Source organism: Cherax quadricarinatus, unplaced genomic scaffold (genome assembly GCF_038502225.1).
Source record: "Cherax quadricarinatus isolate ZL_2023a unplaced genomic scaffold, ASM3850222v1 Contig270, whole genome shotgun sequence".
Classification (NCBI taxonomy): domain Eukaryota; kingdom Metazoa; phylum Arthropoda; class Malacostraca; order Decapoda; family Parastacidae; genus Cherax; species Cherax quadricarinatus.
This window is the reverse complement of record NW_027195296.1, coordinates 4271-26685: the sequence shown is the minus strand read 5'-3', so window position 1 is coordinate 26685 and position 22415 is coordinate 4271. Positions and strand designations below refer to the sequence as shown.

Genomic DNA, 22415 nt, shown 5'->3' with positions numbered 1-22415 from the left:
TATAATCTAACTCATCAATAATTACTATCGCATTTGCATTGTCTGCTTTCGTAAGGTGAAGTCCACGTGAAGTCTAGGATCAATTGTGTTGTAGAGGTTGAGCACAACTCAGACCTCTGCAACACAACTGTCATCAAAGATTTGTTAAGTTATACCATGAATTAAGTAAAGACCCTAGACTTCACCTTACGAAATAATGAACATGTTTTTAGAAGACAGGGGAACTTAGTTGCGCCTTATGTCTCTGCTCATATAAAGAACTCTCCCAACACCATAAACTAGGAGATGCTGATAAGAATGTAATTTTTATATTTGATAATACGCGAATCACAGAGTCCACTTTAGTAATTTATAATTAATTAAAGCTTTATGTTAGGCACTGCTGGGAGAGCGGACTGTCCAGGGTTCAGTTAACTGGTTCTGTGCTGGTGTTCTTATCAACCAACAATGGGTCCTGACAGCTCTCCACTGTTTTCATTATAAGTAAGTGATAATAATTATTTTTCGTGTTATTCAAAAAACACTTTTTAAATGACTCATAATGGATGAAGTAGTAAATGTGAGTAATATTGATGAATAATGTCTCCTGGGTTGACACATTGTCAACAAACAGCTTAAAATGTTGAACTCAATTTTGGATCGTTCATCCAAATACCATATAATCCAGTATTAGTTACTCGTTGTCAGTTACTTGTCGATAGACACTTGGCCTGTATAGAATAAGTGACTAAGCGTGCGTGCGTGTGCGCGCGCATGCCAGTGTTACCCTGAGATTATCAGCAGAAATGTTCAGTTTTATTGTTTAACAAATTTGCTACCTGGGTGTCAGGTGTACTTTATTATTATTATTAAAGATTAGCCGGTATTCTCCCGGCCCGGGCCTTTTCCAAGTGGTGGCCCGGCCTTGGCTCCCTCTTTAGGGAGTGTCTGAGACCTAAGTCTCCCATGGGAGGAGGCACAAGTACCTCCTCATCTTTGGGACCAACTGTCCCCAGGCCTAGCCACAAGCTAGGCCTCTCTGGTCTGCCATCCCCGCCCCAAGGGGGCTAATGGGAATGACAGTCTTATGAGCTAAAGGCTCGGGCTCAGGCACCTACCCTACCCTAGAAGGGTTAGGCATGGTGTCGATGGGTGTACTTTTATCAAAACAACGTTGAAAATATTTCTTACTGACGTTACACAGTTGCTGATCTTTTTAAGTTAAATGGTTGTCGTAAAGAAGATCTGAAAAGACCTTGAAGTCCCGAGGAAAATTGTCACGTTCATCGATGTCCTTTTGTTATGCAGAGTTGTTAACCTCCGCGGTTATTATTCCCATAAAAATACTATTACTGTCGCTGTTTTTCTAATTGTTAATTTTCTACTTTTTATTCCTCTAATTTTTATTATTTTTACTTCTACATCTTTACTTTTATTAGGTATCCTCGAAGGGATACCGTAAGAAGGGATACCGTAAGAAGGGATACCGTAAGAAGGGATACCGTAAGAAGGGATACCGTAAGAAGGGATACCGTAAGAAGGGATACCGTAAGAAGGGATACCATAAGAAGGGATACCGTAAGAAGGGATACCGTAAGAAGGGATACCGTAAGAAGGGATACCGTGAGAAGGGATACCGTGAGAAGGGATACCGTGAGAAGGGATACCGTGAGAAGGGATACCGTGAGAAGGGATACCGTGAGAAGGGATACCGTGAGAAGGGATACCGTGAGAAGGGATACCGTGAGAAGGGATACCGTGAGAAGGGATACCGTAAGAAGGGATACCGTAAGAAGGGATACCGTAAGAAGGGATACCGTAAGAAGGGATACCATAAGAAGGGATACCATGAGAAGGGATACCGTGAGAAGGGATACCGTGAGAAGGGATACCGTGAGAAGGGATACCGTGAGAAGGGATACCGTGAGAAGGGATACCGTAAGAAGGGATACCGTAAGAAGGGATACCATGAGAAGGGATACCATAAGAAGGGATACCATAAGAAGGGATACCATAAAATGATGCATGGATTTTTTTTTTTAACTTTTCGATTATATTTCTCGCATAACTCGAGAATGGCTCATAAAGTCGCCTTAAGTATCAACAATTTATACAGTAATGGTCGCCAAATTCTTGGAACAATTATTTTGACGTGCGATATGACCTAAGTTGTTCAACTCATTCCCAACATTTTGCAATAGCTCTAATAACTTCAAAATTATCTGTAGTGCAGCTTCTAACGCTCTAAAACGTGTCAAAAATAATAGAGAATGGCAGAAATTGACATTCAAGTGTGTAGGGGCAAATTCGACCATTTTGTGTAATAGTGTCAAATTCTTCAATACATCATGGCTGAACTTTGCTCAAGTTGCATATAATTACAGGAAATTTGTTGAAGCAGTTGACGTTCAATGTGTAAATTTTAATTTGCTTTTTTGAAAAATAAATTATTTCTCCTGTAAAACTAGAGAATCAACCTTCTGATCGGCATCAAACCCTAACCACTAGTGACTCAAGAAATCGTAATGACACGATTGCAAACAAACCATACCCCCGGCCGGGATTGAACCCGCGGTCATAGTCTCAAAACTCCAGCCCGTCGCGTTAGCCACTAGACCAGCTAGCCACAATAAGATTCATCCAACTAGGTATATTTCTACACCATAGGAAGGTTAGCACAGGCACCACTGTGACCACAAATGCAAGAGTTCGTCACGGCCACGCTACCTGGAGATTCGTCTGTAAAAACTTGCATTTGTGGTCACAGTGGTGCCTGTGCTAACCTTCCTATGGTGTAGAAATATACCTAGTTGGATGAATCTTATTGTGGCTAGCTGGTCTAGTGGCTAACGCGACGGGCTGGAGTTTTGAGACTCTATGACCGCGGGTTCAATCCCGGCCGGGGGTATGGTTTCCTAACCACTAGTATTTTTTTTTTTTTACTTGAAGTGTTTTTATATTGACATTTGGCTGCGAAGGTACCAAAATGCCAATTTATTATGGAAAATATATCAAATTCTATTTTCTCTCAAAATCAGGTGTTTTTTTTTCTTAAAGATTATAAATAATTTTGAATACAATAAAGATGACAAAACAAAATTAAAAAAAAAAAATAAAAAATTAAAGCATTTTTAAAATTTAACGAGGATACATTCACATTTTCCAAACATTCTAATCTACATTTTTTAGGCTTTTTTTTTTTCCTAAAATTTTGTTTATAACTAGAGAAAGTCTTACTCGGTCAGGTTAAATTTTCAACTCTGATGTACTGGATCAGGGGCAAAATTTATGTGACTCTTGGTATATGTGAGTGCTCTATGACCAGTGTTCATGTGACTCTTGGTATATGTGAGTGCTCTATGACCAGTGTTCATGTGACTCTTGGTATATGTGAGTGCTCTATGACCAGTGTTCATGTGACTACTGGTATATGCGAGTGCTCTATGACCAGTGTTCATGTGACTACTGGTATATGTGAGTGCTCTATGACCAGTGTTCATGTGACTACTGGTATGTGAGTGCTCTATGAGCAGTGTTCATGTGACTCTTGGTATATGTGAGTGCTCTATGACCAGTGTTCATGTGACTACTGGTATATGTGAGTGCTCTATGACCAGTGTTCATGTGACTACTGGTACATGTGAGTGCTCTATGACCAGTGTTCATGTGACTACTGGTACATGTGAGTGCTCTATGACCAGTGTTCATGTGACTACTGGCATATGCGAGTGCTCTATGACCAGTGTTCATGTGACTACTGGTATATGTGAGTGCTCTATGACCAGTGTTCATGTGACTACTGGTATATGTGAGTGCTCTATGACCAGTGTTCATGTGACTACTGGTATATGTGAGTGCTCTACGACCAGTGTTCATGTGACTACTGGTATATGTGAGTGCTCTATGACCAGTGTTCGTGTGACTACTGGCATATGCGAGTGCTCTATGACCAGTGTTCATGTGACTACTGGTATATGTGAGTGCTCTATGACCAGTGTTCATGTGACTACTGGTATATGTGAGTGCTCTATGACCAGTGTTCATATGACTATTGGTATATGTGAGTGCACTATGACCAGTGTTCATGTGACTATTGGTATATGTGAGTGCTCTATGACCAGTGTTCATGTGACTACTGGTATATGTGAGTGCTCTATGACTAGTGTTCATGTGACTACTGCTATATGTGAGTGCTCTATGACCAGTGTTCATGTGACTACTGCTATATGTGAGTGCTCTATGACCAGTGTTCATGTGACTACTGGTATGTGTGAGTGCTCTATGACCAGTGTTCATATGACTATTGGTATATGTGAGTGCACTATGACCAGTGTTCATGTGACTACTGGTATATGTGAGTGCTCTATGACCAGTGTTCATGTGACTATTGGTATATGTGAGTGCACTATGACCAGTGTTCATGTGACTATTGGTATATGCGAGTGCTCTATGACCAGTGTTCATGTGACAATTGGTATATGTGAGTGCTCTATGACCAGTGTTCATGTGACTCTTGGTATGTGAGTGCTCTATGACCAGTGTTCATGTGACTCTTGGTATGTGAGTGCTCTATGACCAGTGTTCATGTGACTACTGGTATATGTGAGTGCTCTGTGATCAGTGTTCATGTGACTACTGGTATATGTGAGTGCTCTATGAACAGTGTTCATGTGACTACTGGTATGTGAGTGCTCTGACCAGTGTTCATGTGACTACTGGTATATGTGAGTGCTCTATGACCAGTGTTCATGTGACTGTGGTATATGTGAGTGCTCTATGACCAGTGTTCATATGACTATTGGTATATGTGAGTGCACTATGACCAGTGTTCATGTAACTCTTGGTATATGTGAGTGCTCTATGACCAGTGTTCATGTGACTACTGGTATATGCGAGTGCTCTATGATCAGTGTTCATGTGACTACTGGTATATGTGAGTGCTCTATGACCAGTGTTCATGTGACTACTGATATATGTGAGTGCTCTATGACCAGTGTTCATGTGACTACTGGTATATGTGAGTGCTCTATGACCAGTGTTCATGTGACTACTGGTATATGTGAGTGCTCTATGACCAGTGTTCATGTGACTACTGGTATATGTGAGTGCTCTATGACCAGTGTTCATGTGACTACTGGTATATGTGAGTGCTCTATGACCAGTGTTCATGTGACTACTGGTATGTGTGAGTGCTCTATGACCAGTGTTCATATGACTATTGGTATATGTGAGTGCACTATGACCAGTGTTCATGTGACTATTGGTATATGTGAGTGCACTATGACCAGTGTTCATGTGACTATTGGTATATGCGAGTGCTCTATGACCAGTGTTCATGTGACAATTGGTATATGTGAGTGCTCTATGACCAGTGTTCATGTGACTATTGGTATGTGAGTGCTCTATGACCAGTGTTCATGTGACTACTGGTATATGTGAGTGCTCTGTGATCAGTGTTCATGTGACTACTGGTATGTGAGTGCTCTATGACCAGTGTTCATGTGACTACCGGTATGTGAGTGCTCTGACCAGTGTTCATGTGACTACTGGTATATGTGAGTGCTCTATGACCAGTGTTCATGTGACTATTGGTATATGTGAGTGCTCTATGACCAGTGTTCATGTGACTATTGGTATGTGAGTGCTCTTTGACCAGTGTTCATGTGACTCTTGGTATATGTGAGCGCTCTGACCGGTGTTCATGTGACTATTCGTATGTGAGTGCTCTATGACCGGTGTTCATGTGACTATTGGTATGTGAGTTCTCTATGACCAGTTCATGTGACTATTGGTATATGTGAGTGGTCTATGACCAGTGTTCATGTGACTCTTGGTTTGTGAGTGCTCTATGACCAGTGTTCATGTGACTATTGGTATATGTGAGTGGTCTATGACCAGTGTTCATGTGACTCTTGGTATATGTGAGCGCTCTGACCGGTGTTCATGTGACTATTCGTATGTGAGTGCTCTATGACCGGTGTTCATGTGACTATTGGTATGTGAGTTCTCTATGACCAGTTCATGTGACTATTGGTATATGTGAGTGCTCTATGACCAGTGTTCATGTGACTATTGGTATATGTGAGTGGTCTATGACCAGTGTTCATGTGACAATTGTTATATGTGAGTGCTCTATGACCAGTTCATGTGACTATTGGTATATGTGAGTGCTCTATGACCAGTGTTCATGTGACAATTGGTATATGTGAGTGCTCTATGATCAGTGTTCATGTGACAATTGGTATATGTGAGTGCTCTATGACCAGTTCATGTGACTATTGGTATATGTGAGTGCTCTATGATCAGTGTTTATGTGACTCTTTGTGTATATGAGTGCTCTATGACCAGTGTTCATGTGACAATTGGTATATGTGAGTGCTCTATGACAAGTTCATGTGACTATTGGTATATGTGAGTGCTCTTTGACCAGTGTTCATGTGACTCTTGGTATGTGAGTGCTCTATGACCTGTGTTCATGTGACTATTGGTATATGTGAGTGCTCTATGACCAGTGTTCATGTGACTCTTGGTATGTGAGTTCTCTATGACCAGTGTTCATGTGACTATTGGTATATGAGAGTGCTCTATTGTCAGTGTTTATGTGACTCTTTGTATATGAGTGCTCTATGATCAGTGTTCATGTGACTACTGGTATATGCGAGTGCTCTATGACCAGTGTTAATGTGACTATTGGTATTTGTGAGTGCTCTATGACCAGTGTTCATGTGACTATTGGTATATGTGAGTGCTCTATGACCAGTGTTCATGTGACTACTGGTATATGTGAGTGCTCTATGACCAGTGTTCATGTGACTACTGGTATATACGAGTGCTCTATGACCAGTGTTCATGTGACTACTGGTATATGTGAGTGCTCTATGACCAGTGTTCATGTGACTACTGGTATATACGAGTGCTCTATGACCAGTGTTCATGTGACTACTGGTATATGTGAGTGCTCTATGACCAGTGTTCATGTGACTACTGGTATATACGAATGCTCTATGACCAGTGTTCATGTGACTATTGGTATATGTGATTGCTCTATGACCAGTGTTCATGTGACTATTGGTATATGTGAGTGCTCTATGACCAGTTCATGTGACTATTGGTATATGTGAGTGCTCTATGACCAGTGTTCATGTGACTACTGGTATGTGTGAGTGCTCTATGACCAGTGTTCATGTGACTACTGGTATATGTGAGTGCTCTATGACCAGTGTTCATGTGACAATTGGTATATGTGAGTGCTCTATGACCAGTGTTCATGTGACTATTGGTATATGTGAGTGCTCTATGACCAGTTCATGTGACTACTGGTATATGAGTGCTTTATGACCAGTGTTCATGTGACTATTGGTATATGTGAGTGCACTATGACCAGTGTTCATGTGACTATTGGTATGTGTGTGTTCTCACCTGATTGTACTCGCCTAATTGTGGTTGCAGGGGTCGAGACTCAGCTCCTGGCCCCGTCTCTTCACTGAGCGCTACTAGGTCCTCTCCCTCTCTGCTTCATAAGCTTTGTCATACCTCTTCTTAAAACTATGTATGGTTCCTGCCTCCACTACTTCACTTGCTAGGCTATTCTACTTCCTGACGACTCTATGACTGAAGAAGTACTTCCTAACCCCCCTGTGACTCGTCTGAGTCTTCAGCTTCCAGTTGTGACCCCTTGTTTCTGTGTCCCCTCACTGGAACATCCTATCTTTGTCCACTTTGTCTATTCACCGCAGTATCTTGTATGTCGTTATCATGTCTCCCCTGACCCTTCTGTCCTCCAGTGTCGTCAGTCCGATTTCCCTCACTTTCCTCGTACGACATCCCTCTGAGCTCTGGGACTAGCCTTGTTGCAAACCTTTGTACTTTCTCTAACTTCTTGACGTGCTTGACAAGTGTTCATGTGACTACTGGTATGTGTGAGTGCTCTATGACCAGTGTTCATGTGACTACTGGTATATGTGAGTGCTCTATGACCAGTGTTCATGTGACTACTGGTATATGCGAGTGCTCTATGACCAGTGTTCATGTGACTACTGGTATATGCGAGTGCTCTATGACCAGTGTTCATGTGACTACTGGTATATGCGAGTGCTCTATGACCAATGTTCATGTGACTACTGGTATATGTGAGTGCTCTATGACCAGTGTTCATGTGACTACTGGTATGTGTGAGTGCTCTATGACCAGTGTTCATGTGACTACTGGTATATGTGAGTGCTCTATGACCAGTGTTCATGTGACTACTGGTATATGCGATTGCTCTATGACCAGTGTTCATGTGACTACTGCTATAGGTGAGTGCTCTATGACCAGTGTTCATGTGACTACTGGTATATGCGAGTGCTCTATGACCAGTGTTCATATGACTACTGGTATATGCGAGTGCTCTATGACCAGTGTTCATGTGACTAGTATATGTGAGTGCTCTATGACCAGTGTTCATGTGACTACTGGTATATGTGAGTGCTCTATGACCAGTGTTCATGTGACTACTGGTATATGCGAGTGCTCTATGACCAGTGTTCATATGACTACTGGTATATGCGAGTGCTCTATGACCAGTGTTCATGTGACTACTGGTATATGTGAGTGCTCTATGACCAGTGTTCATGTGACTACTGGTATATGCGAGTGCTCTATGACCAGTGTTCATATGACTACTGGTATATGTGAGTGCTCTATGACCAGTGTTCATGTGACTACTGGTATATGCGAGTGCTCTATGACCAGTGTTCATGTGACTACTGGTATATGCGAGTGCTCTATGACCAGTGTTCATGTGACTACTGGTATGTGAGTGCTCTGACCAGTGTTCATGTGACTACTGGTATTTGCGAGTGCTCTACGACCAGTGTTCATGTGACTACTGGTATATGTGAGTGCTCTATGACCAGTGTTCATATGACTACTGGTATATGTGAGTGCTCTATGACCAGTGTTCATGTGACTACTGGTATTTGTGAGTGCTCTATGACCAGTGTTCATGTGACTACTGGTATATGCGAGTGCTCTATGACCAGTGTTCATGTGACTACTGGTATATGTGAGTGCTCTATGACCAGTGTTCATGTGACTACTGGTATATGTGAGTGCTCTATGACCAGTTCATGTGACTATTGGTATATGTGAGTGCACTATGACCAGTGTTCATGTGACTATTGGTATATGTGAGTGCTCTATGACCAGTGTTCATGTGACTACTGGTATATGTGAGTGCTCTATGACCAGTTCATGTGACTATTGGTATATGTGAGTGCACTATGACCAGTGTTCATGTGACTATTTGTATATGTGAGTGCTCTATGACCAGTGTTCATGTGACTACTGGTATATGTGAGTGCTCTATGACCAGTGTTCATGTGACTACTGGTATATGTGAGTGCTCTATGACCAGTGTTCATGTGACTACTGGTATATGTGAGTGCTCTATGACCAGTGTTCATGTGACTACTGGTATTTGTGAGTGCTCTATGACCAGTGTTCATGTGACTTCTGGTATATGCGAGTGCTCTATGACCAGTGTTCATGTGACTACTGGTATATGCGAGTGCTTTATTACCAGTGTTCATGTGACTATTGGTATATGTGAGTGCACTATGACCAGTGTTCATGTGACTACTGGTATTTGTGAGTGCTCTATGACCAGTGTTCACGTGACTACTGGTATATGTGAGTGCTCTATGACCAGTGTTCATGTGACTACTGGTATTTGTGAGTGCTCTATGACCAGTGTTCATGTGACTACTGGTATATGTGAGTGCTCTATGACCAGTGTTCATGTGACTACTGGTATTTGTGAGTGCTCTATGACCAGTGTTCATGTGACTTCTGGTGTATGCGAGTGCTCTGACCAGTGTTCATGTGACTACTGGTATATGCGAGTGCTCTATGACCAGTGTTCATGTGACTACTGGTATATGCGAGTGCTCTGACCAGTGTTCATGTGACTACTGGTATATGCGATTGCTCTATGACCAGTGTTCATGTGACTACTGCTATAGGTGAGTGCTCTATGACCAGTGTTCATGTGACTACTGGTATATGCGAGTGCTCTATGACCAGTGTTCATACATATGACTACTGGTATATGCGAGTGCTCTATGACCAGTGTTCATGTGACTACTGGTATATGAGAGTGCTCTATGACCAGTGTTCATGTGACTACTGGTATATGTGAGTGCTCTGACCAGTGTTCATGTGACTACTGGTATTTGCGAGTGCTCTACGACCAGTGTTCATGTGACTACTGGTATATGTGAGTGCTCTATGACCAGTGTTCATGTGACTACTGGTATATGTGAGTGCTCTATGACCAGTGTTCATGTGACTACTGGTATATGCGAGTGCTCTATGACCAGTGTTCATGTGACTATTGGTATATGTGTGTTGTCACCTGATTGTACTCACCTAATTGTGGTTGCATGGGTCGAGACTCAGCTCCTGGCCCCGTCTCTTCACTGAGCGCTACTAGGTCCTCTCCCTCTCTGCTTCGTAAGCTTTGTCATACCTCTTCTTAAAACTATGTACGGTTCCTGCCTCCACTACTTCACTTGCTAGGCTATTCTACTTCCTGACGACTCTATGACTGAAGAAGTACTTCCTAACCCCCCTGTGACTCGTCTGAGTCTTCAGCTTCCAGTTGTGACCCCTTGTTTCTGTGTCTCCTCACTGGAACATCCTATCTTTGTCCACTTTGTCTATTCACCGCAGTATCTTGTATGTCGTTATCATGTCTCCCCTGACCCTTCTGTCGTCCAGTGTCGTCAGTCCGATTTCCCTCACTTTCCTCGTACGACATCCCTCTGAGCTCTGGGACTAGCCTTGTTGCAAACCTTTGTACTTTCTCTAACTTCTTGACGTGCTTGACAAGTGTTCATGTGACTACTGGTATGTGTGAGTGTTCTATGACCAGTGTTCATGTGACTACTGGTATATGCGAGTGCTCTATGACCAGTGTTCATGTGACTACTGGTATATGTGAGTGCTCTATGACCAGTGTTCATGTGACTAGTATATGCGAGTGCTCTATGACCAGTGTTCATGTGACTACTGGTATAGGTGAGTGCTCTATGACCAGTGTTCATGTGACTACTGGTATATGTGAGTGCTCTATGACCAGTGTTCATGTGACTACTGGTATATGCGAGTGCTCTATGACCAGTGTTCATGTGACTACTGGTTTATGTGAGTGCACTATGACCAGTGTTCATGTGACTACTGGTATATGCGAGTGCTCTATGACCAGTGTTCATGTGACTACTGGTATATGCGAGTGCTCTATGACCAGTGTTCATGTGACTACTTGTATATGTGAGTGCTCTATGACCAGTGTTCATGTGACTACTGGTATGTGTGAGTGCTCTATGACCAGTGTTCATGTGACTACTGGTATATGCGAGTGCTCTATGACCAGTGTTCATGTGACTACTGGTATTTGTGAGTGCTCTATGACCAGTGTTCATGTGACTACTGGTATTTGTGAGTGCTCTATGACCAGTGTTCATGTGACTACTGGTATTTGTGAGTGCTCTATGACCAGTGTTCATGTGACTACTGGTATTTGTGAGTGCTCTATGACCAGTGTTCATGTTCATGTCACCACTCAAGTGGTGAACCTTGTGTTCAGGAACCACTCAAGTGGTGAACCTTGTGTTCAGGAACCACTCAAGTGGTGAACCTTGTGTTCAGGAACCACTCAAGTGGTGAACCTTGTGTTCAGGAACCACTCAAGTGGTGAACCTTGTGTTCAGGAACCACTCAAGTGGTGAACCTTGTGTTCAGGAACCACTCAAGTGGTGAACCTTGTGTTCAGGAACCACTCAAGTGGTGAACCTTGTGTTCAGGAACCACTCAAGTGGTGAACCTTGTGTTCAGGAACCACTCAAGTGGTGAACCTTGTGTTCAGGAACCACTCAAGTGGTGAACCTTGTGTTCAGGAACCACTCAAGTGGTGAACCTTGTGTTCAGGAACCACTCAAGTGGTGAACCTTGTGTTCAGGAACCACTCAAGTGGTGAACCTTGTGTTCAGGAACCACTCAAGTGGTGAACCTTGTGTTCAGGAACCACTCAAGTGGTGAACCTTGTGTTCAGGAACCACTCAAGTGGTGAACCTTGTGTTCAGGAACCACTCAAGTGGTGAACCTTGTGTTCAGGAACCACTCAAGTGGTGAACCTTGTGTTCAGGAACCACTCAAGTGGTGAACCTTGTGTTCAGGAACCACTCAAGTGGTGAACCTTGTGTTCAGGAACCACTCAAGTGGTGAACCTTGTGTTCAGGAACCACTCAAGTGGTTCCACTTAAGTGGTTCCCGACCTTGTATTCAGGAGCCACTCAAGTGGTTCCACTTAAGTGGTTCCCGACCTTGTATTCAGGAGCCACTCAAGTGGTTCCACTTAAGTGGTTCCCGACCTTGTATTCAGGAGCCACTAAAGTGAAAATTTACAGCCGATCAAATGAGTCATTTACCAGTTATGTATTCCAAGGATTTTAATTTTTTTTACTCTTGTACTACAGCAGTAGTAGAGCCTGAGATGCATGTACCATTAAATATTGAAGCCGTTCTGTAAAGTGAAAATTATTGGTGTTTTACGGAAAATTTCACAATTTACACAGGTAAAATCTTTAACTACATATCTGAATTTCACTCTCCTCCATCTTCTTATATTTTGACACTATTTTTTGAATGACGTTAAAACACTGAGGGATTTTGGAAGTTATGAGTCATTACAAGATGCAGAGAATGAGTTCTACAAGGGCACGGGAGCATCACATTTGTTACAAGAATTTTCTTCTCGTTTCCTGACACAAATTGGGGATTTGAAGCTGACTGGACGAGACGTTCTCGTGTCACCAACGAAATAAAATCTGAGAAATTGGAGAAAGAAAATAAAAAATCTAGTGTTGTCTTATTGGTCTTTGTGAATGAAATATTCTCAGACTGTTTGTAGGCCTACACTAATTTTGTTTTTGTCATCTTCATTTCTACTGGTTGTCCTTCTACCTCACCGAGGATGAGTGGAAAGGTGTAAAGAATGTTGTAGATTATATTTGTACGAATATCCAGCAGAGAATATATTGTCTTTTCTGGAAAGGAAGAATAAGGTTTGATCCAAGGTAAGTAAGGGAGAAGAGCCCTTCACTAGACACCTGCATATAAAAGAAAGGGTTGCTGCGAGACCTTGAGCAGGCACATGTGACTGCCAAGATTGTAATAAGTGAAGGTAAACGGTCCATTGGTTTAACGTGATGTTCAAGTTTGAAAGATCATGGTAATACCCATGAAGGCGTTCAGGAGAAGGGGCAGCTCCAACTTGAGTTTGTTGAAATATGGAAGGAGAGGAAGGGACAAGTATTGTACTTGCTTTGAGAGTGAGGCAAGGATAATGATTCATGTGTACACGATTTCTCTTCCCTACGAGAGTGAGGCAAGGATAATGATTCATGTGTACACGATTTCTCTTCCCTACTGTTAAGCAAACGACAGCGAGTGTTCTCTTCTTTGTCTTACATTGTGTATTAAGAACTGACCGATATGTACAACACGTTATGAAGATTACGCAGGTTAGTTAGAAGTCATAATGAGATATTCTAAGTAACCTTAAGATTCTAGCTATTAGGTATAATAGTTCTATTTTTTAGTGAATTTAACGCATCGTCCATCTCCAGTCAAATTACGGAAATTAAAAAAAGACGACCGTTATTCATTCAATAACACACTTGCTGGAAGTGTGTAAACATCACAACTCAAATTGGCATCTAAACTGGAACATTCCAATCCCTCTGGAAGAGTCCAGACACCACTTCTCACTTGCAAGACTCGGCTAACTGGTTTTCTCTGAATCCCTTCAAAATGTTACTTTTCTAACACTCCAACAATACGCCAAATCCCTAAAACCACTTCTTTCAACCCGATCAACCAGACTCACACACCTACTTGATGATCAAACACCTGTCATTTCAAACCATCACAGCATTGCTCCGTCCTTTCCTGAGGCGACTCCCTACCCCTTCTTTCTTCCAACACTGATTTATGTGCCCTCTCAGTCATCCTATTATGATCCATCTTCACTAAATACCTAAACCACCTTAACAAACCCTCACTTGCTCTCAGGATGTAATGTGGTAACTTACTTTTCAAGAAGATGCATTAGAGTTATACACTTCTGAAATACAAGTTTAAGTCTTACTAGGACATATCTAGCATAGGTTTAAGCTAGAACTAATAGTAGAAGAATTTAAAAGTAGACAATATGTATATATGTAGTACACACTGAAATTTAAACATAAAATTACGAAATATTATAAAACAAATTTTAGTGAAATTCTAGCATTTAAATGAAGCCGTTAATAACTATTTATTACTAAACTGAAACTTAACTTTAGGAGAACTATAAAGCAAATAAAGTAATAATAATTTAATAATGGTTGGAGATATATCATTGACATTAAAAATACCAAGGAACACAGTGCAGTTTTTAACGTGGACATAAAGGTATAAGATCAATGTAGAAAATGATTCAAAGGAAGTACATTACGCTAAGAAATTTCGTTAAGTTTTTTAATTTCTTAAATTCATTAAGTTGTGATTTTTATATTTCTTATGCAAACTGTTCTATATTGTTAGCCCTTTTATCTATGCTGTTTTTCTATAGCGTTTTAGACTATCACTAGCAATATGAGAGACTTTTTTTTTAAGTGATGTTTTTGTGTTATTAAATAGTTTTCCTAACAGTGTCTTCCATCAGCCACAATATTACAGTGAAGAGTTTTAAATATGTGGAGTGAATAGTTAGAGGCATTTATAGCTTTAATATTTATTGAATTTAGTGACTAGAATAAGAATAAAGTGTTTATCCTTATATTACAGTATGCGATAGTTTTGATAATTTCCTTTGGTTGTGATAATTGACTTAAGGAAGACAACTGCGGTAGAACAACACAGATTCTGATGGAGTATTTGTAATGAGAGAAAACTAAAGTGTTAGTTGGCCAGATCAGGTCCATTATAAGAAATTCTGAGGATATTCTTAGTTCCATATACTCTTTTACATAATAAGTCGGACGTTGAGTGTTAGATACTAATTTATTATATTCGTAAGTTTGCCTAGGCTGACCCTCATACTTTTTCTCTACTTTGGATCTGTTAATTTGAAAATCTAATTATGAACATAGTTACTTACCTAAAAGAATGTATTTTTTTTTTCTAAATTTATGCTCCCTCCTCCTCCCGGTCTCATATTCAGTTTTTCATTACGTAATTGTTTCTAATTAATCACCTCACTCTTTTCATTGTTTTTCTTTTACACATCTTCCAAACTCGACCACTAACATTTGCAAAATTTCATCTTGTCTTGATATATTTCCAAGATATTTCGCCGCTACGCCCCACCATCACACACATCTGTTATAACAATGGTTATAAATGACCATAATTTTTAAAGGGGTGGACCGGTAAGCCAGCGGAAGGCCTCGGTCAGATGACCAAAAGCTCCAAAGGCGGGTCATCATCTGACTAAGACCCGCGTCAGGAAACATTTGTCCTGTTTCCTGACGAACCTTACCTAACCTAACCTAACACACATCTGCTCAAGGCTTAATTTTACTGGAAAATTGTTCCGTTCTCAGTGTTGTACCTTAACCTGAGCTATATACTCTCCATTATAATTATTACTGCTTGTAATAACCTACTACTATTTCCATACATTATTATTATAATCAAAGGGAAGCGCTAAACCCGTAGGATTATACAGCGCCTGGGGGTGGAGGTGGAAGGCATTCAGGCTTAATTCGGGGAACTGGAGCACAGATCCAATTCCCTAAATCAAGAGCCCCTCACCAACATCAAGGAACCTTCCTTGAGGGGTCCATACATTTGCATCATTTTCCACTTTGAATCCCCATCAGACCTCTCAATTGTTTTATTCTTAATTCATGAGATAATCAATTTCTTACCATTATTATTATGTACTTATAAAGTTTTTAGGTAAATACTTGGTATATACCTCATCTACCCTTCCTAAATCCTGCTCGTTCCTCTGCAATCCTTCTTTTCCTCTTAACGCTAGTTAACTCGCCAATATTTTATGCTTCAATACAATGTCTACAAAACCGCTTCCAATGTGCACTACATCATAAATATTTTATGCGTTTCATTTAAAAAAAAAAAGAGTTTTGTTTAAACAAACATTTTCATATACATAATTCATTAAGAGGCCTTCCTTTATCATTCACTCCAGGCACTCCAAACTTACCTTTGATGCCTGTAACAGTAGCTCCGATTTTAGCATTTGTCACTCAAAACAATTAGTTGCACTTTCACTTAGTTCAAAACTCCTTCAAATCTCTCTCTCTCTCTCTCTCTCTTAGATTTTTCTAGCTGCGAGATACATAAACATTTACTATAACCCACTTTTCATATCCCACTTTTATTCTAATGCTCAATGCGTGTATTTTGTTGTAACTCAACAACCATCTCCCACCACGCTAGTGACCCTAAAAAAAAGAAACAATTTCACAATCACTCAATCACTGCCTTGCCGGAGACACGCCGATACTATAGTTCAGGTGACTTCTTCAGAGTGCAGCCACAGTACTTTCCACTTCCAGGACTCAAGTTCAGCTGTTTTCCCTGAGTGTCCAGGGAAAACAGGTCATTAAAACTGCTTGCCTCCACTCCTATCTAACACGATCGCATACACATGCTTGTTGGATGTCGAAGCTCCACATATACAAATCCTCCTTTATCCTTCCCTTCACCCTAAGTCATCTTCTTTTCCCCCACCCTCTTTAAATGTCCAATCCACCTCAACAATTTTCCTCATCCCTCCTGGAAACTATTTACAATAACTCCATGCCTCCTTCCAATTTCAATACAATAAATTTTCTGCATAATATTCACACCACATATTGCCCTCAGACACGATGTCTCCACTGCCTCCAGTCTACTCCTGGTGACATCATTCAAAACCCATGTTTCACACCCATAAAAAACTGGTAGTACATCATACTCTCAGACATTCCCCTTTTTGCTTCCATGGACAACGTTCTTTGTCTCATCATTTCTATGATTCACCTCGTCTTTCATTAACTCATTTACTGACAAGTTAACGCTGAATATATGAACACAATCTGGTATCTAATCTTTCATGACCTAAATTTTGTGTTACCATCATCTCCTTGATCTTTCATATGTTCACGTTTAATTTCCTTCTTTTACATACCTTCCCAAATTCTTCCATCGACCTTTGAAACTTCTCATCAGAATCTTCCAAAAAGTTCCATGTCATCAGTGAGAAGCAGCTGTGAGAACTCTCACTTTGTATTAGATTATTTATCTTTTATCCCACATCACTCCCCAACACCATACCATTTACTTCATTTACAACTCTATCTATAAATATGTTACTAACCATTATGACATCATGCATCTGTGTCTATGGTCTACATTTGCTGGTATATAATCTTCCTCGCTCATACATACCCTCAGCTGAGCCTCATTATCCTCATAAAATTTCTTAGCTGCTTTAAGTAACCTACCATCTTTTCCATATATTTGCCACATTACTCCCCTCTTCACCCTTATATATGCCTTGTCTAAATTCATAAATAGAAAGAAAACTTCCTTACATGATTCAGTGCAAACACATGGCCCTTCCCTCAACTTCCTTGGTCATCTACGATCCTGCTCTCCTACTTACTCTACGTTCTTTCAATAATTATTCTACCAAACTCTTTACATAGTATATTCAGCAGGTGTATTTCCCTTTGATACGAAGTTATAGAGGTTCAGGGGGTAAAATACTTGCGTTGAGGTAAACAGAAAATTATTAAAATAAACCACCGTATGGCCAGAGGCTCGTAAACTCAGAGTGCTAAACAGGTGGTTAACACTTATTTCTTAATCATCTTAGGTTTGGTCCTTCAGAAAGACCAGTGAAACTGTCCTTTACAAAAATAAACATATATATTGTACAAGCGGTATAGATACACTGAGAATGCCATCAGCACATGTTACAAAACCATAGTTAATACGCTAGAAATTATTAGTTAATGACGCCAGTGTGCCGCCATACTCCAAGGTCGGCTTCCAGCCAGCAGATAAATACGCTATTATTTATGTATATTTGCACCTCACACAGCCCCCACTCGAACAATAGGTCCAGGACCCACATAAGTGCAAAACAGCACTCAAACAACCTACTGCTTGAGCAAAAAACACCGAACACTACTTATCTGCATCCTCACTTGCGATGTGTCCCAGATCTCATCATGTAAGGTGCGACCACTCACTAAAAACGTCCACAAAAAACCGATATGATTTACAAAATTATAGACCACTTTTTCTCACACAATAAACACTTTATAATATAATTTATCACAATTAGGCAGTAGCCTGCATACGCCTTATAATTCTTGATCTTTCTTTTCCTTTGCGCTAACACTATGTACACTTTCTGCCAGTCCATAGATACCTTTCCCTCTTTCATTCATTTATTGAACAAAAGCACAAAACCATTCAAATTCTATATCTTTACCCTCTGTTATTATTTCTGTCTCGATCCATTCAATCCCAGCATCTTTACCCCGTTTTATTTTATCAACTGCATCGTGCACCTCTCCCACACTCATATCTGGCTCTTCCTCACTCCTAAAGTATGTTATACTTTCCTGGCCACTACATAAAGTCGATACCTCCCTCTATCTTTCTTATACTTTCATCTCTTCATCTAATAACTGTTTTTTTTTAATGGTTAAATTCTTTCGTTCCTTGGGCTTTTTCAACTTATTTATCTCACTCCAAGACCTTTTTCTTATACTCACTAAAATATGTACAAAGAACCTGGTCTCAGACCAAGCCACGGGGACGTTGACCCCCTAAACCCGCTCCAGGTATACTCTCTTTCACTTTCCTTTTACACTGATTCACCACTCTCTTCTCTTGCACTCACAACATGCTCCATGTTTATGGAACAAATTCTGCGAGTCACTGATTGATGCTAATTTTTCAGAGAGGCAAATATTGTGCGTCTTGGTGAACACGACTACAACAACAACAATGACAGTGCAGAACCTATGGACTTTGAGGTGGCTGAAACTATTTTGTACCCTGACTATACGTTTCCACAGGCATACCATGACCTGGCTCTCCTCAAACTAGCTCAGAAGGTGGACATACAGGTTAGTTCTTTTAATTTACTACATTAGTTTACCACAGCTTTAATATTACCATATCCTTCACATATTTTTAGTGATATAAAATAGTAGGTTCGAATACCACTAACATGGTAACAATATATATTTTCATACTTATATACTGTTGAGGCTTATAAGTACACATGATTAGATCTCTCATTTAATTATACTTGAAGGATCACACAGACGTGCCTCTCACCGGGACTTGAAATTCCCTCAAGTTCCATAATGCGGTGCTTCAGGCAGTCGTCATACTCTACATTCTTTCCATAATTATTCTACCAAACTCTTTACCTAGTATATTCAACAGGTGTATTTCCCTTCAATACGAAGTTATAGAGGTCCAGGGGGTAAAACCAAACATTCTAATCCCCCCCCCAAAAAAAAACACATGCCATATCCAATTCCCCCACCCACCTCATTACAAACTCCGCCTTCACAGCAACCACTCAGTTCCTTATAAGATCTCCCACTTTCCCAACCCCAACGGAACCCCCAGACCACAGTTTTAGAAAAGAAGTTGAAGGTTTGATATACAAATGCAGACAGAATAACAAATAAGTGCGAGGAGTGCCATGAAAGAATCAAGAAGACATCCCCAGACATGATAGCACTCATAGAAACGAAAATCACCAGGAAGATAACAGATGCAATCTTCCCAACTGGATATCAAATCCGCAGGAAAGATAGAGGGAGGAGAGGGGGAGGAGACGTTGCACTGCTCATTAAAACCGGTGGGTATTTGAGGAAATGGATGGAATGGATGGAATTTGGGAAAGTAAGAACAATCCAGTCTGAGGGCCATAAGGTGGTAATTGCAGTAATGTACAACCCACCACAGAACTGCAGGAGGCCAAAAGAAGAATACGACGAGAGCAACAGAGTAATGGTTAACACACTAGCCAATGTGGCCAGAAGAGCTCGCATGGGGAGGAGCGAAGTTACTAGCTATGGGTGATTTCAATCACAAGGAGATTGGGAAAACCTCAAGCCCCATGGGGGTCCCAAAACAAGGAGAGCCATGATGGATGTGGTACTGGAAAACCTCATGCATCAACATGTTAGAGCCAGAAACGAATATGCACAGATAAGAAGGGAAGCTCAACTACAATACGAAAATGACATAGCATTGAAAGTTAAGTCTGACCCGAAGCTGTTGTATAGACACATCAGGAGGAAAACAACAGTCAAGGAGCAGGTTATCAGGCTGAAGAAGGATGGTGGGGAGTTCACAAGAAACGACCAAGAGGTATGTGAGGAGCTCAACATAAGATTTAAAGAAGTATTTACAGTGGAAACAGGTAAAACTTGAACAGGGAGGTACACAAACAAGTGCTGGATGAGGTATACATAACCGAGGAGGAAGTACAGGAGCTTCTATGTAAACATGATACCTCAAAGGCGATGAAAGCAGACATCTCTCCGTGGGTCCTTAGAGAGGGAGCAGAGATGGTGTTTCTGCCATTAACAAAGATCTTAACACATCCATTGAAACTGAGGTATGGAAGATGGCAAATGTAGTCCCAATTTTTTTAAAATGACACAGGCATAAGGCATTAAACTACAGACCTGTTTCACTAACGTGTATAGTAAGCAAAGTCACGGAGAAGATTATCAGGAGGCGAGTGGTGGAGCACCTGGAACGGAACAAAATTATAAACGACAACCAGCATGGATTCATGGAAGGCAAATCCTGTGTGACAAACCTTCTGGTGTTTTATGACGAGGTAACAGAAGTAAGACACGAGAGAGAGAGGGGTGGGTTGATTGCATCTTCCTGGACTAAAGGAAGGCCTTCGACACGGTTCCTCACATTAGTGCAGAAGCTGGATCAGGTGTGTATAACAGGAAGGGCACTGCGGTGGATCAGAGAACACCTGACAGGGAGGCAACAACGAGTCATGGTACGTGAAGAGGTATCACAGTGGGTGCCTGTGACTAGTGGGGTCCAACAGGAGTCAGTGATAGGACCAGTGCTATTTTTTATATATGTGAATGACATGATGGAAGGGATAGACTCTGAAGTGTTCCTGTTCACAGATGATGTGAAGTTAATGAGAAGAATTAAATCAGATGAGGATCAGGCAGGACTACTGAGAGACCTGGACAGGCTGGACACGTGGTCCAGCAACTGGCTCCTTGAATTCAACCCTTCCAAATGCAAAGTCATGAAGATTGGGGAAGGACAAAGAAGACCACAGAGTATAGGCTAGGTGGGCAAAGACTGCAAACTTCACTCAAGGAGAAAGATCATGGGGTGACCATAGCACCGAACACGTCTCCGGAGGCACACATCAACCAGATAACTACTGCAGCATATGGCCACCTGGCAAACCTGAGAATAGCGTTCCGATACCTTAGTAAGTAATCGTTCAAGACACTGTACACTGTGTACGTCAGGCCCATACTGGAGTATACAGCACCAGTTTGGAACTCACACCTGGTCAAGGTGTGACTTGATAACGACATACAAAGTACTGCGTGGAATAGATAAGGTGGACAGACAGGATGTTCCAGAGAGGGCACACAGAAACAAGGTCACAATTGGAAGCTGAAGACTCAGACGAGTAACAGGGATGTTAGGAAGTATTCCTTCAGTCATAGAGTCGTCAGGAAGTGGAATAGCCTAGCAAGTACTGTAGTGGAGGCAGGAACCATACATAGCCTTAAGGCAAGGTATAAGAAAGCTCAGGAAGCAGAGAGAGAGAAAGAGAGAGAGAAAGAGAGAAAGAGAGAGAGAAAGAGAGAGAGAAAAAGAGAGAGCAGGCAGGCACCTTACATTCCCTACACACCCACCACCTCAAGCTGACCACTTCATCATGAGGAGCCAGTCTATCAGCATCCTGTCGGCCAACATTAGAGGTTTCATTACTAATGTTGGAGAGCTCACACATAGCTTTGTGAACACTCGACGTCCCGACATGATAGCTGTTGTTGAAACATTTTTGGATGACAGGACTCCAGAAAATTTTGCAAGAATTGCTGGCTACACCTCATGGATGAGAAGAGACAGGCAAGGGCAAGGAGGTGGTGTTGCTGTGTGCTTCTCTAAAAGTGTTCATGCCCAGCACATAGATGTTGCCACCCCTACACATCTTGAAATGATGTTCTTCAAGCTCTGTATAAACACTAGTACCTCTGTACTAGCATGTGCAATGTACAGACCTCAGTGGCAACATGCAGACCCTATCAACTTCCTAATGGAAAATATTGACTCCCTTCTGCTACAACACAACTGTC

General features: G+C 41.2%; 1 protein-coding gene across 1 annotated transcript in view; it reads left to right on the top strand.

The window, feature by feature from the left end:
• The window catches only part of LOC128694160 (venom serine protease Bi-VSP), a gene marked incomplete at its 3' end in the record, with an annotated part of 66014 nt that extends 46869 nt beyond the window's left edge, over positions 1-19145 (top strand). The window contains 2 exon segments of the mRNA XM_070080273.1: positions 377-483; positions 18992-19145. Of these exon segments, the coding sequence (XP_069936374.1) occupies positions 377-483; positions 18992-19145 (261 nt within the window).
• Between the last annotated feature and the right edge of the window lie 3270 nt (positions 19146-22415).